The following is a 19,480-nucleotide window of genomic DNA, read 5'->3' on the forward strand; positions in this document are numbered from 1 at the left end:
GTGCTGGCGTGTGTTGGCGTGCGTTTGTTTGTCTGTGTGTTGTTTGTTGAAGGGCTATTTCTCCCTTCTAGCCTCACAGACCCAAGACAGAAAACAGTTGATATTTTGTCTCCAGTTCAGCGGTTTTCACTCTTGGAGCTGAGATTTTTTTCCCCAACTTGCATAAAAATAGTTGGATCCATTTTATATAAATGCCACAAAACACACAAAAATGTCCAACTGATCTGGCTTTGACTGCCTGGAGTCCTTTCTTCCACCTGAGATCTTTCTGTGGCTACTCTGAACCGAGTGGCGTCTCGTTATTCTTGACAATCTCTGCTCCATGTCTCATTCAAGTTTGGCTCGATTTTTTTTTTCTTTCTAAATTTGTCCCCCAAGAAATCTCTCTACTCCTGTTGATCTCTCGGGGATTGCTGGTGTACCTTCTGGTTTCAGTCAGTTTTTGACCCTTTCGTTCAGAAATGTTGGGAATGAAAGACTTTACAGATCAGATCTGACAAACACTGACCTTCTTTAAGCAAAATGTATTATGCTACCAGAGGAGTAGATCCTCACCTCAACTGAAAAACTTATAGCACTTTTAAATGCAGCTGCATTTTAAAAAAATCCCAATTTGTTATTTTGAAATATGCCAAGTTTTCCTTTTTTTACTATAAAAATCTCTTTTCAATTTCAAAATATGCAGCAAATGATCATTAAAGTGGACATATTGTTATTTTTGTCATATACTGTTGATTTGATATAAGTTTAGAAACCACTCAGCTCCTTCAGACTAACGGCAGCAGCAGTTAGCAAACAGCTGGTGGAACTGGGTGTGTACTGAGCTCATCATATAAACTCCTTCTCAGTTCAGCTCTCCTAAGAACATTTCTAAAAGGTACAATGAGAAGCATTGTTGTGATGACAAGTTGAAGGCAGAATGTCAGAAAAAGCCAGAGCTTCTTAAAGAGACAGAAGCCCAATTTCAAGGTGTCACATTTTGAAATCAAATTTCTTTGAAGTTATGTTTGATATATATGGCATTTTTGTAACAACTGAGGATAACATACTTTTCTTGATTGTGCTCTTTCCAGGCACATATTTTCCTATGTGCCTGGAAAATACATAGTAATGCCCCTTTACGGTCTGTATGACTGAAATGTTTCATGCTATTTTATAACTCAACATTTTGCCCTTTGTTAATAGACTTCAACTTGGGTATTGTTTTTTGTAGGGCAGCTTTGGCCAGCAGGCACGTCTTTGGCTACAGAATCCCATAATGGTGACAAACCACCTAATTGCACGAAACAAACATCCTGTGAATAATCTTTGTTTTACAATCCAACAATAAATTTGTTAACCCAATAAAATAGATCTTGTGGGATCAAGTGTAATCATGCCTGTTTAGCTTTGGTTGCGGTGACTCAGGATGCTGATTATTTGTTTATCTAGAAACCCTCCCCTCCAAAAAAAAAACACATTTCCACAGTGCTGTCATATAAACAGCACTATAAGGGGGGATTTTTCCTTTTTATACAAACACGTACAGAGTTGTAAATTGCCCGTCTTCTCTGATTATGACAGCAGATGGACTGAAGTCAGATGCCGAAATATTTTGGTTTGGCTGTGAAATGCTACAAAACACACCTCTGAAACTTCCCATCTTTCAGAAGAAGCAAAGCCTCTTTGTGTTCAGGTTGAAGCAGCAACTCTGGTTTGATTTTACAAGCAATTGTAGCTTAAATGTGGCCCATTTATCTTGCGTCCAATATTTCCTTCCATTAAGTAGTTATCTGTTCTTTCTCTATCCGTTATTTGAGTTGAAATAACTTGGCAGAATGCAATTCAGCTGGAAATGTGTATTTACTTTAATCCACATTTGTTTAGTGTGAAAGCACTTGCAGACACAATTGTGTGTTGACTCAAAGATTTTTTCTGAGCCCTTACACATGAAGAAGAAAAAGAAAAACAACCCAATTTTATGCTTGGATAGATCGACTCGGAAGGCCAGACGGGTTGTTAGCAAATTGAGACAGGTGTCAAATACGGGCTGGTGTTGTAAAAATGTAACTTCGGCACAGTGTGTCCCCAGTCAATAAGTTGAGTTCACGACATCGACAGTGTAATTTTCCTATACGTGATTCAGTGCTGACAGATTTTTGTGATCAAATCGATTCTGTTCCGTCAGGCTTGACTAAAAGAATTAGAACAACATGGTGTTCCTGAAAAGTATTTCCCCCTTTGTTGCACTTATATTTTTCAGATCATTGAACAAATTTTAATATCAGATAAAGAAAGATGACCCAGTTAGATAGCATTTAAAAACAGTTTTCAGCTCATAATTTCATTCGTGGAGAGAAAAAAGCCTGAGTCATCTTAAAAGTAATTGCTCTTTAAATCTAAACGCGCTCTCTTACATCTACGTATGTGGCTAAATTTCGCCTACTCTTCTTTGCAGAATTATTTAGAATCCACCACATTGAAGGGTTTTCAAACACAAACAACTCACTTATAGTCTTACAACTGCATGTTAATTGAATTTAGATCTGGACTTTGACTAGGTGCCTCTAAAACCTTTCTTTTGTCATCTGTGAGCCATTTAGTAATGGACTTGGATGAGTCATTAGTCTGCTTGTATAGAAGAAATAACTGTTTTTTATGTAGGGCTAGATTGACGTGAAGATTTTTTCCATCCATACATCCATTTTCTAACACCCTTGTCCCTAGTGGGGTCAGGAGGTGTGCTGGTGCCTATCTCCAGCGAACATTTCGGGCGAGAGGCGGGGTTACACCCTGGACAGGCCGCCAGTCTGTCGCAGAAACATTTTTTCCTTAACAAATAAAACCTTTTTGTACTCTCTCAGGTCTGATAGTAAAATTTATTTGAAACTTTTAATCTTACACTTTTTGCACAGCATTGTACACAATGTAATGTTGTACTGTGTAAGAACATCTTTCATGCCATATCTTGGACTTTCATTGCCTCAAGGCAACCATGCTACTAACTGCGCCACCATGCAACTGCCATCCAAATAAAGTACATGTTTATTAGACTGCAGGCTCTTAAAGATTGCCGGGGGAATTTTCTCTGAACCAAAACCTCTGCAAAAGATTCAAACCCTACTATTTAAGGTCTGAATAACTAGGACTCCAGGACATATTCAGCAAGTATCATCTGAAATAATAAAAGCAATCTTCTCTCCTTTGTAATTTAATTGCTCAGACAGACGGAGATAAACTCTTCTCTTCTTGATTTGTTTTTGTGTTGCCTTGGTAGCAAATTGAACCTCCCAGTATTTGCAGTCTTTTCAGGTGTTCAGAGATCAGAACGCGTAAATCACACAGCGTGCCTTTTGACGGTCTTCGCATCATGCCTTGGGGATGTAAACACATCACTTCCTTGCTATGTAACTTTCTATCGTTTTATTGTTTCAAGGCCGGCACGTAATTGAGGAAAACTATTCAGTTTGACAGTCTAACATCAGCCGGTGCTTTGTCTGGGTGCTTGATGTCTGGGGTGATTTGCTGAGACGCTCTGTAATGGCAGAGAGGTCAAAATGATTAATATTTGTCTGTGTTATGGTCTTGTAACCATGCATCAGGAAGCAACTGAGCATTGTGAAAATAATTGCATGCTTCGGACGGACTTTCTGTACTGTGGATTTGACATTCCTCACATTCAAACGTTCAGTAGATAAAAACATTTAAGTGATGAGAAACACTTGATGTAATATATTTTTTAAAAAGAGACCAGCTTCCACTTGTCTGTACTTTCACCCCTATATTTATACATTGCTTTGTTGATCATCATCATCATCATCATCTTTTTAGCTGCTTGCTCAACATACCAGATTGTTTTCCTTCGTCTCCCCATCTGTTGCATCCTCTGTCACACCATCCCACTTCAAATCTTCCATCACCCTTTAACCTTCATGCTTTTTCTTTTTCTTTTTCTCTGGCAGCTCAGCATCCTTTGCCAAAGATGTTTAATATCCCTCTGCATTCTTCCAAACCGTCTTGGCCTTTTCTCTCAACTTTGTCTCCAGTCTGATCAACCTGAGCCATCAATGCCATTTACTTATTTCTGGTCTGAAGCGTCTCATGTCTAAGATAATGTTGGATGAAATTTTGTGTGTTATCTAATTGTTAATGATGTTTTGGGATTCTGAATTTGACTTTATGATTAGATCGAATTGGCTCTGCCTTGAGATGATGTGTTGTGAAATAAATGAAATGGTTTGTACTGAATTGAAGACAAACACTCAAGACTACGTGTAGTAAAAGCAAAATAATACATGAGAATCTCTTTTAAAAAGCAGAATAACAATACCAGTGTTTAAAAATTTCTGCTCTTTTCGCACTCAAAGTGTTGCATTCTTTCACCAGCAAAGATGCACTTGCAGAACTGGCATGTAAATAAGCATAGACGCTTTCACATCCACCACTGACTTTTATATGAAGATAAACTGCTGGGAGGAAAGTGTGTCAAGGAAAAACATTTAAAGAGCTTGTGTTGAATATCAACCTCTCTTTTTGTGCGTGTGTGTGGTGTGTGATTATGTCTGACAACAGCTGGAGAGGCTCACTGGGAGTCACTTAACACATTTCCAGCCCTACCAAGCAGGATATTTACATTGACGTCAGGCAACAACAACAAAAAAGAGCCATTAACTCGTTGAAAAGACATGACAGGCCACCATTGCTCTTAGGTGTTCCTGAGTGGGGCCAAACATTTGGGTTAACTTTCTACCCTCTTTCTGCATGTTTATGACCCCTGGAGCCGCGGTGGGCAGCAATGATGTGCGTGGAGATGGAACGCAACTAGTTTCCGCAGAAGGTGTGCAAAAATGGGTAATCAAAGTATGGGAAAAAGGTAACTAGTGGTGATGAGTGTCAGGTTTACACGATGAGATGGTGTAGGATCAGATCTTTAAAGCCTCAAGCAGACGATTTACGTTGATGCACACATTTAGTTGCATTTATCGGTGAAGTTTGCTTTTGAAGCTAATTGTTTCAACTTGCCTTCCTCTGCGCTCTCATAAACCTTTATGTCGTTTTAGGATGATTTCACAAACCTTAGTCAGATTGTTACTGAAGAACCTTTGAGACTGGAACTGAATTATTCAAGTTTTGTTGTGAGAACAACAGACTTTTGCTATGTGTCCGCATTAATCCGGGTGCTACAAGCACCAGAGCTTTATTGTGGTAAAAAGTATGTGAAGATAATCCACCCTTTTGAGTTTGGTTAATGTCACTATCCGTTCCCTTCAGTGGGTTGGCAATAATGGTTGCCTTCTTTCAAATAGAAGCAGATTTTGCAACAGGAAAAGCTGTCAAGTCCTGTGTTGATATGAACTGTTTGTCTCAGTAAAAAATGGGGCAGAATTTCAAACTGTCCCTGCAAGAGTTTTTAGAGAAAGCTGTGGAAGAGGAGTAGACGTATTAGCAGGTAAGGGAATTTTTTATTTGTGCTCTTTGACAATCTCAGAAACAATGTTGGACCAGTCCGAAATGTTCTCTATAATCAGCGGACATGTTGCGCCCACATTTGCTCACGTGGGGAGCTCTGTTCCAGTGTTTCTGATTGCATGGGGGAGAAATGGAGAGATGCAATCCAGATGTCCAAGGGTTTGACTGAGACCAGAAGCCAGCTATTAGAAATCAAGAGCTGCCTCCTATTGTTGTTCAAACGTATTGGGAGAAAAGATGGCTTATAAAGACCATATCACTGGCAAAAGGACAATGAATGTGAAAGGGATTTAGGCAGTCCCAATAGGTTCAAACACAAAACAAACTGTCCAAGGATGTGCTGAGGTCTGTGTAAGCGCCAAAGGAGGGAGGCCAGTTTGAAATTAGAGGAACCTCATTTCAATGGGAACGACATTATTCTGGGGCTTGACTATTTTTATGTCAGTTATCATTAAACAGACAAGATAGGAGTGGCGATCATACCCGCCATGGTCAGCCATGCCTTTCATTGCTTATCAGTGTTTGTGACTGGAGTTTATAACCATCCAGAGATCTACCTGTCCATTGTCGTTCGCTCATCCAGGATATCCCAGACATACCTCTTCCCAGAGTCACTCTGGAACTCATCTGGGAATCCCAGGGTACTCCTAGACCAAAAGGGATGCATAGTCTGTCCAGTGAGTTCTGGTTCTGGCCTGGAATCTTTTTCCAGTGGGACGTGCCTTGAAAACCTCCAAAGGAAGGCAACCCAATTGACTCTTTCCGATGCAGCGAATCAGCTGCTCTACTTCAAGCTTCCCCACATGGTGAAGCTCCTCAGAGCTCCTCGGAGGAAGCTCATGATGAGAGATGAAACACTGACCAACGGGCAAATCAAAAGTTTCACTTTTTGCCTCGGCTCGGTCCTCATTTGTGATCAAGACGCCAAGATCCCTAAACTGACTGAACGTCAGTTTAGGAAGGAGCAGTCAATCTTTTACTGGTTGAGGGCCACAGGGAGACACGCACCTCTCCACGACTATTCCAGGAGATCACATCTATAAATACAACAAACAGGATCAAAGACAATGAGCAGTGTTGATGGAGTCCAGCTTGCAGTGGGAACAAGCTTGACTTTTTTGCCAAGATGGCAGATGCAGCTTCTGCTTTGTGGATGCAAAGACTAGTTGTTAAAAGCATCCCCAACATTGTAGGCCCAGACCACAGAGATGATTTTAGGTGTATTTACAAAGGGTTTTTTTAGTCATTTAGACTGTGCATGCATACTGATTCGGCATCCTGAGAGACCGGAAATTATCATTTTTGAAGTCAGGTTCCAGAGTGGATACATTTCAAAACAAACTGTCTTGTTGATGTCATAGATCAATCTCTCTCTCTATTCTGCATGCGCCTCACTCTCACCTGGCGTAGTTCTATCGTGAGACTCTGTGGGAGTGTTGCATCGCCACCGATTGACTGAGTGTATCTATTACAGGTGCTGCGTCCTGTATTGGGCGTCAACATCGCCCTAGAAATGGCTCCAGAAACATGGCTGTATTTCTTGTTCACGTCTACACAACACACATGGATAAGACAGTCAATCTTCAGCATCTGATGGATTGTGAATATCCAGTCCCTTGTTTTACAGCCAGGGCAAAAACCTTCCTGCTCCTCTCGAATCTGTTTTGACAATGGAGATCAAAACTGTTACATTCAGATTCATGTGTAGATTAGACGTCCCCACAATGTCTAATCAGTTCACACAAATAAAATGGTTGGGAGTGTGCTGGTTTCAGACATCAAAAAACAAGGAAGCGACTTGCTGCGCCTTAAGATTCCCTTTGCTGCTGCCAACAGGTGATTGATTGTCAGTGATTTACAGTGATTTACTCCCACTTCCTTGTAGCCCAAATGACAGCATAATAAGGCACTATATAGTCTGTAAGAAAGCTTTGCTGCTAGAAATACTCAAATAATATAGAGAGTAGCTGGTTCTTCCATTTAGCCTAATTAGTTGAAACAAATTACGCACACATGCTGTGTATTATAAACATTATTTGCATGTGGTATAAATCTACGCAGGTTTGTTTAGTTTTATCTGTAGATGAGTCTGGTGTTGTATCATGTAGATCAGTGGAAGTACATATTTTTTCGTCAATGAGAAACATTTTCCCTCCCGCTCTTTCAGCAACGAGTAATAATTTAGTGTAATTGCATAAATGTTTAGCTTCAAACGATCTTCCGAGCTGTGTATAGTGCCGTCTGAAAATGAATCAGCCATATGTTCATCCGTGTCCAATATACACTATAAAAAGCTGCTGCGTTCTTTAGAGGCACATAGAATTAGATCCCATCATTTGTTATTTCACAGCAATGTGCACGTGTTCAGCAGAGGCGCAGTCGTATAGTTGCTTTATTCTCCATAGGAGAGATAAACGAGGCAATCAGCTCCGGAGCCAGTTGATTTAAATCAAATTTGAAAACGGTCTATGATTTAGCGCCGTGCGTCAACTACAAAGGCTGTCCGGTACTGGTCAGACTGTTTACTTGTCTTTTGAGGTTTTCTGCCAAATCGCTCCAGGACAATGGCGGTAGAGGTATATTTATAATAGCTCAGGAAAAGTGAGGGCGTCTTCACTAAGGTTGACAGGGTTGTTATATAAGCAGACCTTCATCTTGGAAGTCCCGCCGTTGTCTAGGCTAGTCGAGCAAGCTTTGGCGATTCCTCATTAGAGAGATAACAAGAAGCATCTGTGTTCAAAAGCTTTCTGGAAGACTGGAGTAAAATCGGTTGCTGGACTAATGCTGTAGGATTTCATGTTCTTTAAGTGGAGATAAAAGTGTGATTATATGTTTCAGAAAATTCAATTATTTATGTTCTTAGTCACATCTCCTTAATAAGGTCTATAAAAGCAGTTTGTGCTGCATGTAATTGCTTGTAATAAGCCCTAATTAAAGTCAACATATTAGAGATTAGAACATTAAGTATGTGTCAATAGGTCATCTCTGAGCCTGAACTTAACATACAAGTCAAAGAAATAATTAGAAGATGCAGTTACTCCATTTTGTATAGAAATGTTTCCCTGAAAGAGAATAAGTCACACTTTGTAAATAAACCTTTAACGAGGGCCACATCAGTTTTGTAGATTTTAAAAATATATATATTTAATTTACATCTTAATAGGTCTCCATTAGTTTAGTCACAAATGCACATCGTACATGGCTTTATTGTTGACAAATAAAACCAAAAATCTTTTTTCCTATACTTATTGGTAGATCTTTTCACAGTCTATTTTTAAAAACTTTGTGATTGGGTTACATAATATGACATAACACTATTAACAAATACTTGAAATGAATTTTGTAAATGTAATGTAACATCCATTTAGTGATAGTTGTCAACAAACAACTAAAAAAAGATCTTTTTCATTTAATCGAAGCTGTTTAGATGTAAATGACAAATTCCCCATTCTGAAAATAAACTCAAAGAAAAAAGTGGAGCACCCAGACGTAATGGTCAGACTTGGAGGTCATCTGGCAAACATGCAGCTCGGCAATGGCTTTGTAATGAATTAATGAGCATAACTAGAACAAAAACAGGCCTGCTGGAGGTGCTTGAATACAGGTTCAGCCAGTAAACAAAGAAATTATGTCATAAATTCAGTTTTGTCATTGAATTCGACTTGATCAATGCTGTGATGGGGACCTAAATGTATTTTGCTCTGTTTACTTGCAAAACTACCTACGGTCCTGTTAATACCAGCTTCATAAGGCATCTATACTCTTCCCAGCTTATGATAGATGTTCAAATAATTTCATTTAAAGTGACAACATTCTGGTGGGTGATTTTTAACAATTTGATCAACATTGATTGAAATCATGTTTTATACTTGTAAAGATGGGACTCAGAATGAACTTCCATTTTCACATGTGCGTTCTAACAAAGGAGCAAAACAACTGCAAAGAGAAAATGGCTGCTAATTAAGGAGCTGGGGTCTCTCGATAATCTTAGGAGCTGAGATGAAAAAACCGAAAGACTACTGTACACCTCAGGAACAGACCAATGATGACAGAATAATCACGCTGTGGTCCAGCAGTCATTAAAACAGGTGCTTCAAGATACTGAAAGCTACAGGAAACTTAGTTATGTTTGAACTGCGTCTATTTGAGGTTAGAACAATTTTTTTTTCTTAAATCAAACCAAAAGTATTTGTTCCCAAAACAAAACCCCCCAAAAATCGATATCACCACTATAAAAGATAGGATGTGCTTTCTTTGCCTCTTTTTGTGTGTTTTTTGCACACGTGGACTATTAATTAAAATGTCTAAACAAGCACGCCAACACATGTAGCGACTTTGTATACATTAGAGCAGGTCAGTCAATCACTGGAAGCATTCCCACATATCCTCGTGAAGCGCAGTTTAACAGAGGTCGACCACCCACAACACTGCGTCCTTCTTTAAACTCCTCCACTCAATAGAGTAAAAGCAGAGGGGAATCAAGAATCCAATACATTAGAAAATTGCTTACAATACATTGTTTCATCAGACATGCTTTTTTTAAATATATAAAAACAACAAAAATCAACTCAGTAACCATCCTTTGGACCTTTTACAGCTTTTAAAAATCTTTGTTTACAAAGCTTAATGCATTTATAAAGTTTTATGTTGAACCAAAGGTGTCCAGAAAATAAGCTCTGTCCATCACAGGGGGTTGATGGAGATGAAGACTTTTTATTTGTAGTCAAGGTAAAATTATAACTGGCATAATCTTCTTACAATGGGAAATGTTAAGCACGACAGTCTTTTTTTTTTTGTAACCAAGCTTTTATAAAATGTAGAACCACTTCTGTCCAGACATTTTTACTGAAAAGCTGACTTTGCTGCACCTAAATCAACTTTTCTTTATATGGCTGAATATAGCAAGTGTTTTTGAAAGAAAGTGACCCAAATCCTCTTCTTATAACTGAGAATAAATTTGTTCAATCGAGCAACAATATAATTTACAAAATAGACGCCTTTCATACAACAAACTTGCAAAATCCTTTTTTATCTACAATGAATGACATCCCATCCTGCAAAAAAAAAAGAAAAAGAAAAACTCATTACTTTGCTTGATTTCAGTTCTTTTAATTTCCTTGGCCCCAAGTACTTTTGACTCGTTGATTTTGACAAAACGTTTATACACCCTTGTCTTAAGCCTTTACTTCATCATAACCTCTCTTCTCCTTTCTCTCTTTGCACAAATCGCCCGCAAATATGTTCAGTTAACATATATTCAGTTAACTGGAGGCTTTAAAAGACATCATGTGCTGCTGACACCTGCCAGAAGGCCCCTGAGGTGGAATCCGTGGCCGCGGTGGAGACAGTGATGCTCGATTAACCCGAGATGAAAGACGTATAACTCAGCCGGCTATTAAAATATCCCTCAGCAGAAATAACAGACCCGTGGTAAAGAGGGGGGTTTTAAAAAGAACACGGACAGGAAGACGGAGCGGGGTATGTCCTTTGGCTTAGTCTTATCACTGAAGTCACTTGTTTATTGGTTGCTCCCTGCTTTTAACGAGGCTGTCTGCATGGATAACTGGTGTCTAGAGCTTGCCGTTAAAAAAAATGGGCAGACCGGGGTTGTTTACTTTTATACACTGTATTTCTCGCCCATAAAATCAGGGGACTTTCCTACAAGGTGCTGCTTTTGTCAGGGCTGCACACTTCTTATTAATTACACATTTGGGTCTCGCGCGTTCGCCTGTCCTGTGGTGATTGTTCTGATGGGAAACAAGGATATTTTTCTCCTTTCAAATCACTGTCATTTCTTCCTTTTTTTTTCACCCTCCTGTCTGCTTCACGCCGCGTTGAATATTGGCTAAATGGAAACAGATTTAATGTTTCACTAATCAGTCCTTGAGTGGACGTTGAAGTGAGCGGGAGTGTTGATTATGGCGCCTGTCAGATTCAGTTTGCGGTGTTTGAGCGGCCGACACATCGCTATGTCGGAGCGGGGCGCGGCGTAGATATGTGGTGGAAGGGCTAAGTGGATCAGAAAAGATCGGACTGGATTTTTAAATTCACAACAAAATGAAACAAAATGCCAGGCACATTGGGCAGGAAATGCAAGAAAGAAAATGATAAGGTCACACCAATTCAGTCAACGTATTCAGAAACGGGTTAGATATGACCAGCGTCTCCTCCAGATTTGTGGGCGAATCTCTCTGCTTCGTCTGTTTATTCGGGGGTTTCCATGCTGATGGGCAAACATGGTGGTGATTTTGTCCTGTCCACTAGCAATGTGATTTATTTCATCCGGTCCGGAGTAGAGGACTGTTTGACTTTATCCTCCTGGCTAAGTGATTGTAAAAGGTCTTCATCTCCTCTTCCTCTGCTTTTATATCTCTCCCAGACATAAACTACTAAAAATCTTTACTATCGTAGCAGACGCAATGGCCAGAGCTGTTCTCTCTTAAAGCCAGAGGTATTGATAAAAAAAGATAAATCATCGGCTTTTCTCCTTTACGACGCCAAATCGGAGGAAAATTTGGAAAAGTCAGCAAAATAATAAAAAGATTTGCATTCATTACAGATGTAAAAAAAACAAAAAAAACTTGCAATCTTTTAATGCAATAGTCTCTTTCGTGTTGTGACTGGGATTTATTTTTTTATCCAATCTTTAAATTGAATACAATAGTTCATCTATAATAAGAAATAATTTGGGGTAAAATCAAACATTCTAACAGTCTCTGTAATTTACATTAGATAGACTAACACTTTTACAGAGTTTTAGTGTACGTAAAACTAATGAAAAAACTAATGAAAAGTTTTTAGGAACTTTTCATTAGTAATCAAAGATTTTTCTTCTATCCTGGGGTATAAATAAGAAGCAACTCAGTGTGTGGCATCATATTTCATTGAGGTTTTGGCCACCATGCTGGAAGAGTACCCATATAGCAAAATGAGCATTTCTGATAAAACTGCAACATGGTTCTGAAATTGTTTTTTTTATGTCTTAGAACCATTTGTAATTTTTTTGTGTGTCAGTTTCCTTTTTATTGGGCTATTTATAAAGATGCACTAATAAATTGACCTTGATTTCTTAAATTTTGGGAGATCTGCGATCGCCCAATGCTTTCAGGAGGAACCGATCTTGTTTACTTCTGCAAATGTCTGAAAATCAACCACTGTCCCATTTTTCTTTGCTGGTAAAATCGGATCTAGACACTACCAACCTGGGTGTTTTCATGGCGGTTTAAGTTTTATTGCCATATAATGCCACTCTGAAGTGTGTTGAAGCATATAAATAGAACTGGTTTTAAATGAACTGTTTAATTTTCATATAAATGTGTTCTTGCCTGCCCAACAAGCAACTTAGCACATTATAGAAAACCATGTAAACAATGCATGTTTGAGCCAGCGGCCTGAATATCTACGAAATGATCAAGATTTTAGTACCAAAGATGGGCAGATTGCCTCTGGTTTGTGCAGAAATATTTCAGAAAACATTCAGATGAGATGGACACATGTGATCTCCATTTCTGAGGACTCGACAGCACGATCTGTCATTAATCAGTAGCTGATATAATCTCATTTGCAATGCTTTTGGAACCTCTTCGATATTCAATAGAGCAGAGTCACAGTCACAGATGCCACTTCAAACTTTACTATGCAAATAAGAAGCTTTGTGTCGGTCTTTTTTTTTTTTTTTGTTCCCCCAGAGTTGGCATGGATTCCTCTGAGTTTGAGGTCCATCACACAGTGGAAATGTGGACTGTGGTCAGGCGAATCAGTATTCAAAATTCTATTGAAACCAAATGAAAGCCACGTGCTTAATTAATTCAGATTTTGGAGATCTTGGAGCGATGCACGCTGCTTTCGGCAAGACATCTTTTCTATTTTATCTTAACTATACAGAAACCACATTCTGTGCACATAAGAAAGGCTTGGCTGAGGAAAAGGATGGTATTGGTACTGAACGAGATAGCCACAAAAGAGAACGTGAGAAGAATTTCAAACACAATGGATGCTGTCAGTCGTTTTAGAATGAATTTGTGCATTAAACTGGATACACAAAAAAGCTTTGCTGGCAAATACAATCAGGTTGGATGTAGGACTGAAACGATTAATCAGTAATTGAAACAATCAACTAATTTTATTGAATAATCATTAACTGTAGTCACAAAAGCCCAACACTACCAGAGCTGTGATTAAGCAAGAACTGTACAATATATATTCTATTTTCATTGAACATAGGGAAATTATTCATTTATTTCTGTCTTTTAATGTATTTAATGCATTTCCAATAGTGAATAAATATGGCTTAGGTAGTTCAATGAAAAATTTGTGGAATGTGCAATTTTTTCTTTTATCCAAGTAATCATCAGAATAATCGATAAAATACTTGCTTACTATAATAATCTTTAATTTCAGTCCTAGTTGGATGTTCAACAACATGAATGGTTTCCTCCTGTAGTTGCTCCTCCCCTTCCTTATGTCCAGATCTCCAACCACCCTCCCCCATTCCTGCCCTCCACTCCTCCAACATCCTCGTTTCGCCTGTGTAACAATATATTTGACTTTACTGGACGTCCCGGGAGGAATTCCTAGTGTTTGGTGAACCGGAGTCTCTCCAGAGTGATTTCAAGACATGGCAGACAGCGGTCATTAATCACTGCGCTGTGACTGAACCTGTGCGTTCATGACTTTACGTGTGTGGACTTTGGAAGTGTCTCTGTTTTCCTTTTCATATGCAGTATGTTCATCAGCAATCACATCCTATCTATTCACAGGAAAATTGCACCGGCTATGCCAGCGGGAGCAAAGGGAAGAGCTGTTTTTCTTCCCCTCTGGTGGTTCTTTCCGACTGCTCAGACTTGACCTGTGGCGTGTCGCTTTCCCTCAAACGCCAAGGATACGGAGGATGAACATCTAAAATGGTTGTGTGGCCTCCCGGCTGTGTCGTCTTTTTTTTTCTTTCTTTTTTTTTTAATTCTCAGCCAGACTTTTTACAGCAACTTCCTGTTAGGGTTCAATCCACCGCTGCAGTGATCCCCATCTGTTCAGGGTTTACCTTTTAAACTTTCCAGAGCCGCGGCGTGAGTGATGAGGTGTTCACAGCCATCACCGCTGCACGATTCTAAGATCTCAAGACAGTTGCTGAGATAATAAAACACACAGGACCTTTAGTTAAGCCAAATAAAAGAAAGGGATTTGAGGTATGCTCATGTTATAAATGCTCAAATGTGGAATTAATTGAAGATTTGTGGTTTAAGAACGTCAAGGCCTTGCAGTAATCTGCTATAGGCGCAGCTTAACCTCCTGTTCCACTGCTATTAATGTGATGGCAGTTGACTGAGTCCACTATGGAGGATTTGTATTTTGATTTAATATGCAGTTGCCCAGTTATGATTGACTTTGCAAAAGGAAAAATCCTGAGTCCCAGTCCCTCAAGAAGAGTGGAAGTAAGCCAGATGCTCTTATCCTGTGGAACCATTCCACATAGTTGAAGTGCGCATAGGTCAATATAATTTTCTATGATAATTATGAATGTAAAAACCGTGATCTTACGTTGTTAGCACAAACATTTGTGAAAAATGTAAACCATGATCTATTTGCTTTTATTTAAAGCAACTGGTGTTGTGTGATTTGAGATTTACATCATATTGTAATGTTATTCCCTCATCTAAAACATACCTGAAATGTTGCCTTGATTTTTTTCATGCATGTTTGAGAAAACTGCTAATCTCCCTCGGCAACTGACCAGCTGAGTGAACCAAGCTTTTGTAAGGACAAAGCTCCACCTCAGACCTTATTTTAAATGGATCAGAACATGCAATTAGGAATTCTAATATAATGTAAAATGAACTATGTCACTCAAAACATAAAGCATAGAGTTAGACTGAACAGATCTGCCCTTATGAATCGGCCACATTGTCACTGATCTAAAAAAATTTTCAATACCGTAACAGATACAGATATTAATATCTGAGTGGTGCATCTCTACGAATAACCTTTGTAAAATAATTCAAGAATGTCAATTTAATAATTTAGATACTTTGTCTGAACCCATACTACATAAATCAGTTTTGTATAATATTAAATTGAACAATAAGAAAGCTTATGTCTTATTACTGGGATTCATCACAGCTGAGATGAATCCCAGCTGTGGGATTCATCTCCTCCCACAGCTGAGGAGATGAATCGGTGAATCAGATGCAGGGAAACATTAGTAAACATGAGAAATGAGATTTACATTAACTTAATTCATAGTGGAATCACTAGCAACTTTGAACATTTGTGATTCTTTTGCGATGTGGAAATAGAGTGGAGTGGGTCTCTTTTTTGCACATAGAAAAAAGATGCTAGATTTGTCGCTAGTCTTCTTTTGGGGAAAAAAAAGTAACTAAATATAGCAACAAAGTCGATAAGTTGGCAACAGTGGGACAGAGATGTGTTGGAATGCGGAATATGATCCTTTCCCATTGTGATGGATGGAAGCGATGGTTTGAACTTTGACCTTTTCTCTCTCTGCTTCGTACGGCAGCGGAGTCCTGCAGTCTGAATGTTTTAATGAACGATCTTTAAATTGTAGCGAATGATGTGACGTAAAATGTACTTTTAAGAACCGTGGTACACCTAGACATCGGCCAGTGCGTTAGTTCACCCGTACTTAACAACAAGCACATGTGTTGCTAATAGCAACAGATGACTTTAAGGTTTGCCTGTGAGGACAAAGCTGTTTGAGGCGGTTCAGCTTAATTCTGGCTCTAAATAAAACCATTGTCCTACGAAGAGCTTGTGTATTTTGTTGACATTTTTTAGACGAGACCACAAAGAAGCCCTGTTTTTCTTTTTTTTTTTTACTGCCTTCACACTCAGTTCTGAAACGCTGCTTTGACAGTGGCCTACCTTCTTAATGCTTTGCATTCTAACGTAAAGACTGTGGCGTAGCTTTCTAAATATTCTCTCAGTGGGAGATCAGCCGATATAAGCTGTTAATGACAGGCAGGGATGAGTCCACTGGTTTCACTACTCTTCCCACTTCATGTCATCATCCGCTGCTCCGTCTCTGCCCCAACTGAGACATCTGGGTTTCACTGATGGGACTTTCCCGTCATGCTGAAAGCAAAAGTTCCCTTTGTTTGTGTGTGGAGGCGGAAAGATGGTGCTGCACTGCTCCTGTTTGATGCTTCAGAAGAACAAGGTGCTGACTGGGCATCTGTGGGTTGGGGCCATGGATCCAGATGAAGCTTTTTCCCTCATTTGCAACTGTCGGCGAATGTAAATACTGCAGACTGCATGAGCACATGCATCAGCATATGAAGGTATTCTAGGGCCTTTGTAGATGGTAGGAAAAGGAGTAAATTCCAAAAATCTCAGAAATTCTTAAATTAATCTCAGAAATTTTCTAGAAAAAAAGTTGGAAATTTCTAAGTTTTAAAAGTCAAAAATTGCTTGAAAAAACCTCAGGGAATGTTCGGCTTTTGGAAACATTCCGAGTTTCAAAAGTTGAAAATTTGAATTAAAATGTATCTCCAATTTGCTAGCAAATTTTTTGACTTTTCCAAATTTACAAGTTTTATTCTAGTTTTTTTTTTAATCAACATGTATTCACTAGACTTACAAATTTGCAAAGTGATAGATATGTTTATAATCACACACTTTTAAAATGAAGCTTTTTTTTGCAAGTCTGAGCTGTAACTTTTTTCTAAGATCTGTAACACATGCAGTAGCTTTGAATCTCACAAATGAAGGAATAACTAGATTTACATCTGCTCATTAAAACACATGTTGCTAATGTTTGTCGGAGTTCAATAAAAATGAAGTGAAATGCATAAAAGTAAATTCTCTGGGTTAATGCATCCTTAAAATGAAAATAAGTGGGAATTCTTTGCTTGATGAAAATAATCATTTGTCTGTATTTTCATTATTTTGGGGGGATTGTTTCTGTTCAGAAAAAAGAGAGCGAAGGAAGGTTAAAGATTCATTGCACAGCTTAGACATTTTAAAATAAACCACAACATAAAGTTTCAGCTTCAGTTTGTCTTTACATTGATTCTCAAAGTCTGTAAAGTTTCAGGTTTTAAAGGTCAATACCTAATCGTGTGTTTTATTGCGAATACTGAGCCATTAAATCATCATCTAATAGATCACAAACAGTAACTCTCGTATTCCCCTTCAGTTAAATGTCCTTCTGTGTTTTACAGATTCCCATTGTATCCTAGAGGAGAGCGCTTTCATTTTGAATACGGCGTCTACTTGCTAAACAAGAACATCGCCCAGGTAAGGAATGAACAGTTGCCAATAATGGGTGGAGTTTAACAATTGACAATTTGATCAGAAGATAAATTACTGTAATGCATAAAATATACAGTATTTATGTACAATTCCTACATGAGCCATTTGTGGCCCACTAGGTTCAACAATTCTGGCTTAGATTGGGTGAAACCTCACCATCTCCATAGTTTTATGTTCCTATCACTGATTTTCAGAAGATCCTGATGTCATTCTGAACATTTTGTTTATGTGACTCTGTGGCCAGTTTGTGAGGTTTCTAGTCCAAATATGATCTTTGCATCCTTTTGTAGGAAAAATTAAAAGGACGACGGTTAAACATCTGCATAGAGGATCTTTGATGTTCACATGTATTGGATTAGCGATTTTTGTTTTTGTGGTGAGCATTTTAGGTTCTTTGACGTGCTAGTTCTCATCACATTAGGCACCAACTATTTAACTTTTTCTTATTTACATCTAATTTATCTTTAATTGTCTTTCAGTGAAGTAAGTTGAGGATTATAAGATAAAATGCAATCTAAATTTATCATAAGTAATAATTTTCTTTCTGGATCACAATCAAAATGTCTCACCTCTAATAAAACCTTAATTTTTATGAAAATATAAATCATCTTTTTCTTACGGATTTCGACCTTTTGTGTCATTTGCTGCAAAAAGCCTAACATCTGCACTGTGAGCAAACTAACTGAAGGTGTTTTCCACATGTCGGAGTATCCATCCATCTGTGAACTGCCTAAGCAGCAGGAAGCTGAGCACACTGGACCACAAAGCCCAGCTACAGCCTCTCGGTTTCTTTCACAGTTGTAAACTCGAGAGTCTTGCTAGATCTTTTTGGACATCAAGGAAATGAGCTGTGTGAAGCATGAACTGTACACAACCCACCGGTTGGTGGCATCAACTCATTTATAGTTTTGGTCTTGTCATGTGATTCGCCCATCTTGTGACTTCGCTATGCTTATTAAAGTGCATATAGGTGAGTTGGCCACTTTTTTTATATGCAAGACACTTAAAAGCTCAGACTTTTAGCAGTTTACATTCCTTTTGCCTGTTTTTTTTTAATCCATGTGGAGAGGAAGGGCACAACTTGCAGATTTTTCATTGAACTACCTAAGCCTATTTTAGGTTTAATTGGATATTTATGTATTAGCAATACATTAAAAGAAGCAAATAAACAAACAATTCAAATTCTTCTTGAAATAAGTCAATATTTATATATTTTTTAGCCTAAAATGCAATAAAAAAAATTTTTATTGTACGCTTCATCAATTGTAGCAAAGAATCCGTCTGCAACTAAAACAAATACTCCTCAATCAATCAGCACAGCGTAGTCCTAATCTGAAGACTGTTTTTTGGATTAACCGATTAATAATTGGATAGCAAAGGGTGCTTAATAGGATGATTTTTTTTTTTTTTTTGCTTTTTTTGAACCAGGTGAAGCTAAATCTACTTCCAGCCACTTGAGTTGTGTGTAGAACTTAATCACTGACAAAGGATTAAAACAATTCAATATGTCTATATATTGTTTGTACAGTTTTGGCTTAAGTACTGTAAAATATCCTTTTTGGAGTCTGCATATTCAAGTTAACAATTAAATTAGTATTAATGGATTCATCACGATTAATGTGATTGTTTCAGGCCTAATGTGAATGTTGCTTAGTTTGACCCTAATATGCTTAGAACTAAAAACTTTCATGCTCAAAAAAGAATGAAACAAGCCTAAATGCATCTTGTACTACATCATTTTCTCATTAAGTGCCTTGATACATAA

At 38.3% G+C, this 19,480-nt stretch overlaps 1 protein-coding gene across 1 annotated transcript in view; it reads left to right on the forward strand.

Annotated features, from left to right (window-relative positions):
• uvrag (UV radiation resistance associated) overlaps positions 1 to 19,480 on the forward strand; it is a 109,422-nt gene that overhangs the window by 48,522 nt on the left and 41,420 nt on the right. The window contains exon 13 of the mRNA XM_014471637.2: positions 17,625 to 17,700. Coding sequence (XP_014327123.1) covers positions 17,625 to 17,700 — 76 coding nt within the window. The remainder of the gene's footprint in view (positions 1 to 17,624; positions 17,701 to 19,480) is intronic.

Source organism: Xiphophorus maculatus, chromosome 11, assembly GCF_002775205.1.
Source record: "Xiphophorus maculatus strain JP 163 A chromosome 11, X_maculatus-5.0-male, whole genome shotgun sequence".
Taxonomy (NCBI): domain Eukaryota; kingdom Metazoa; phylum Chordata; class Actinopteri; order Cyprinodontiformes; family Poeciliidae; genus Xiphophorus; species Xiphophorus maculatus.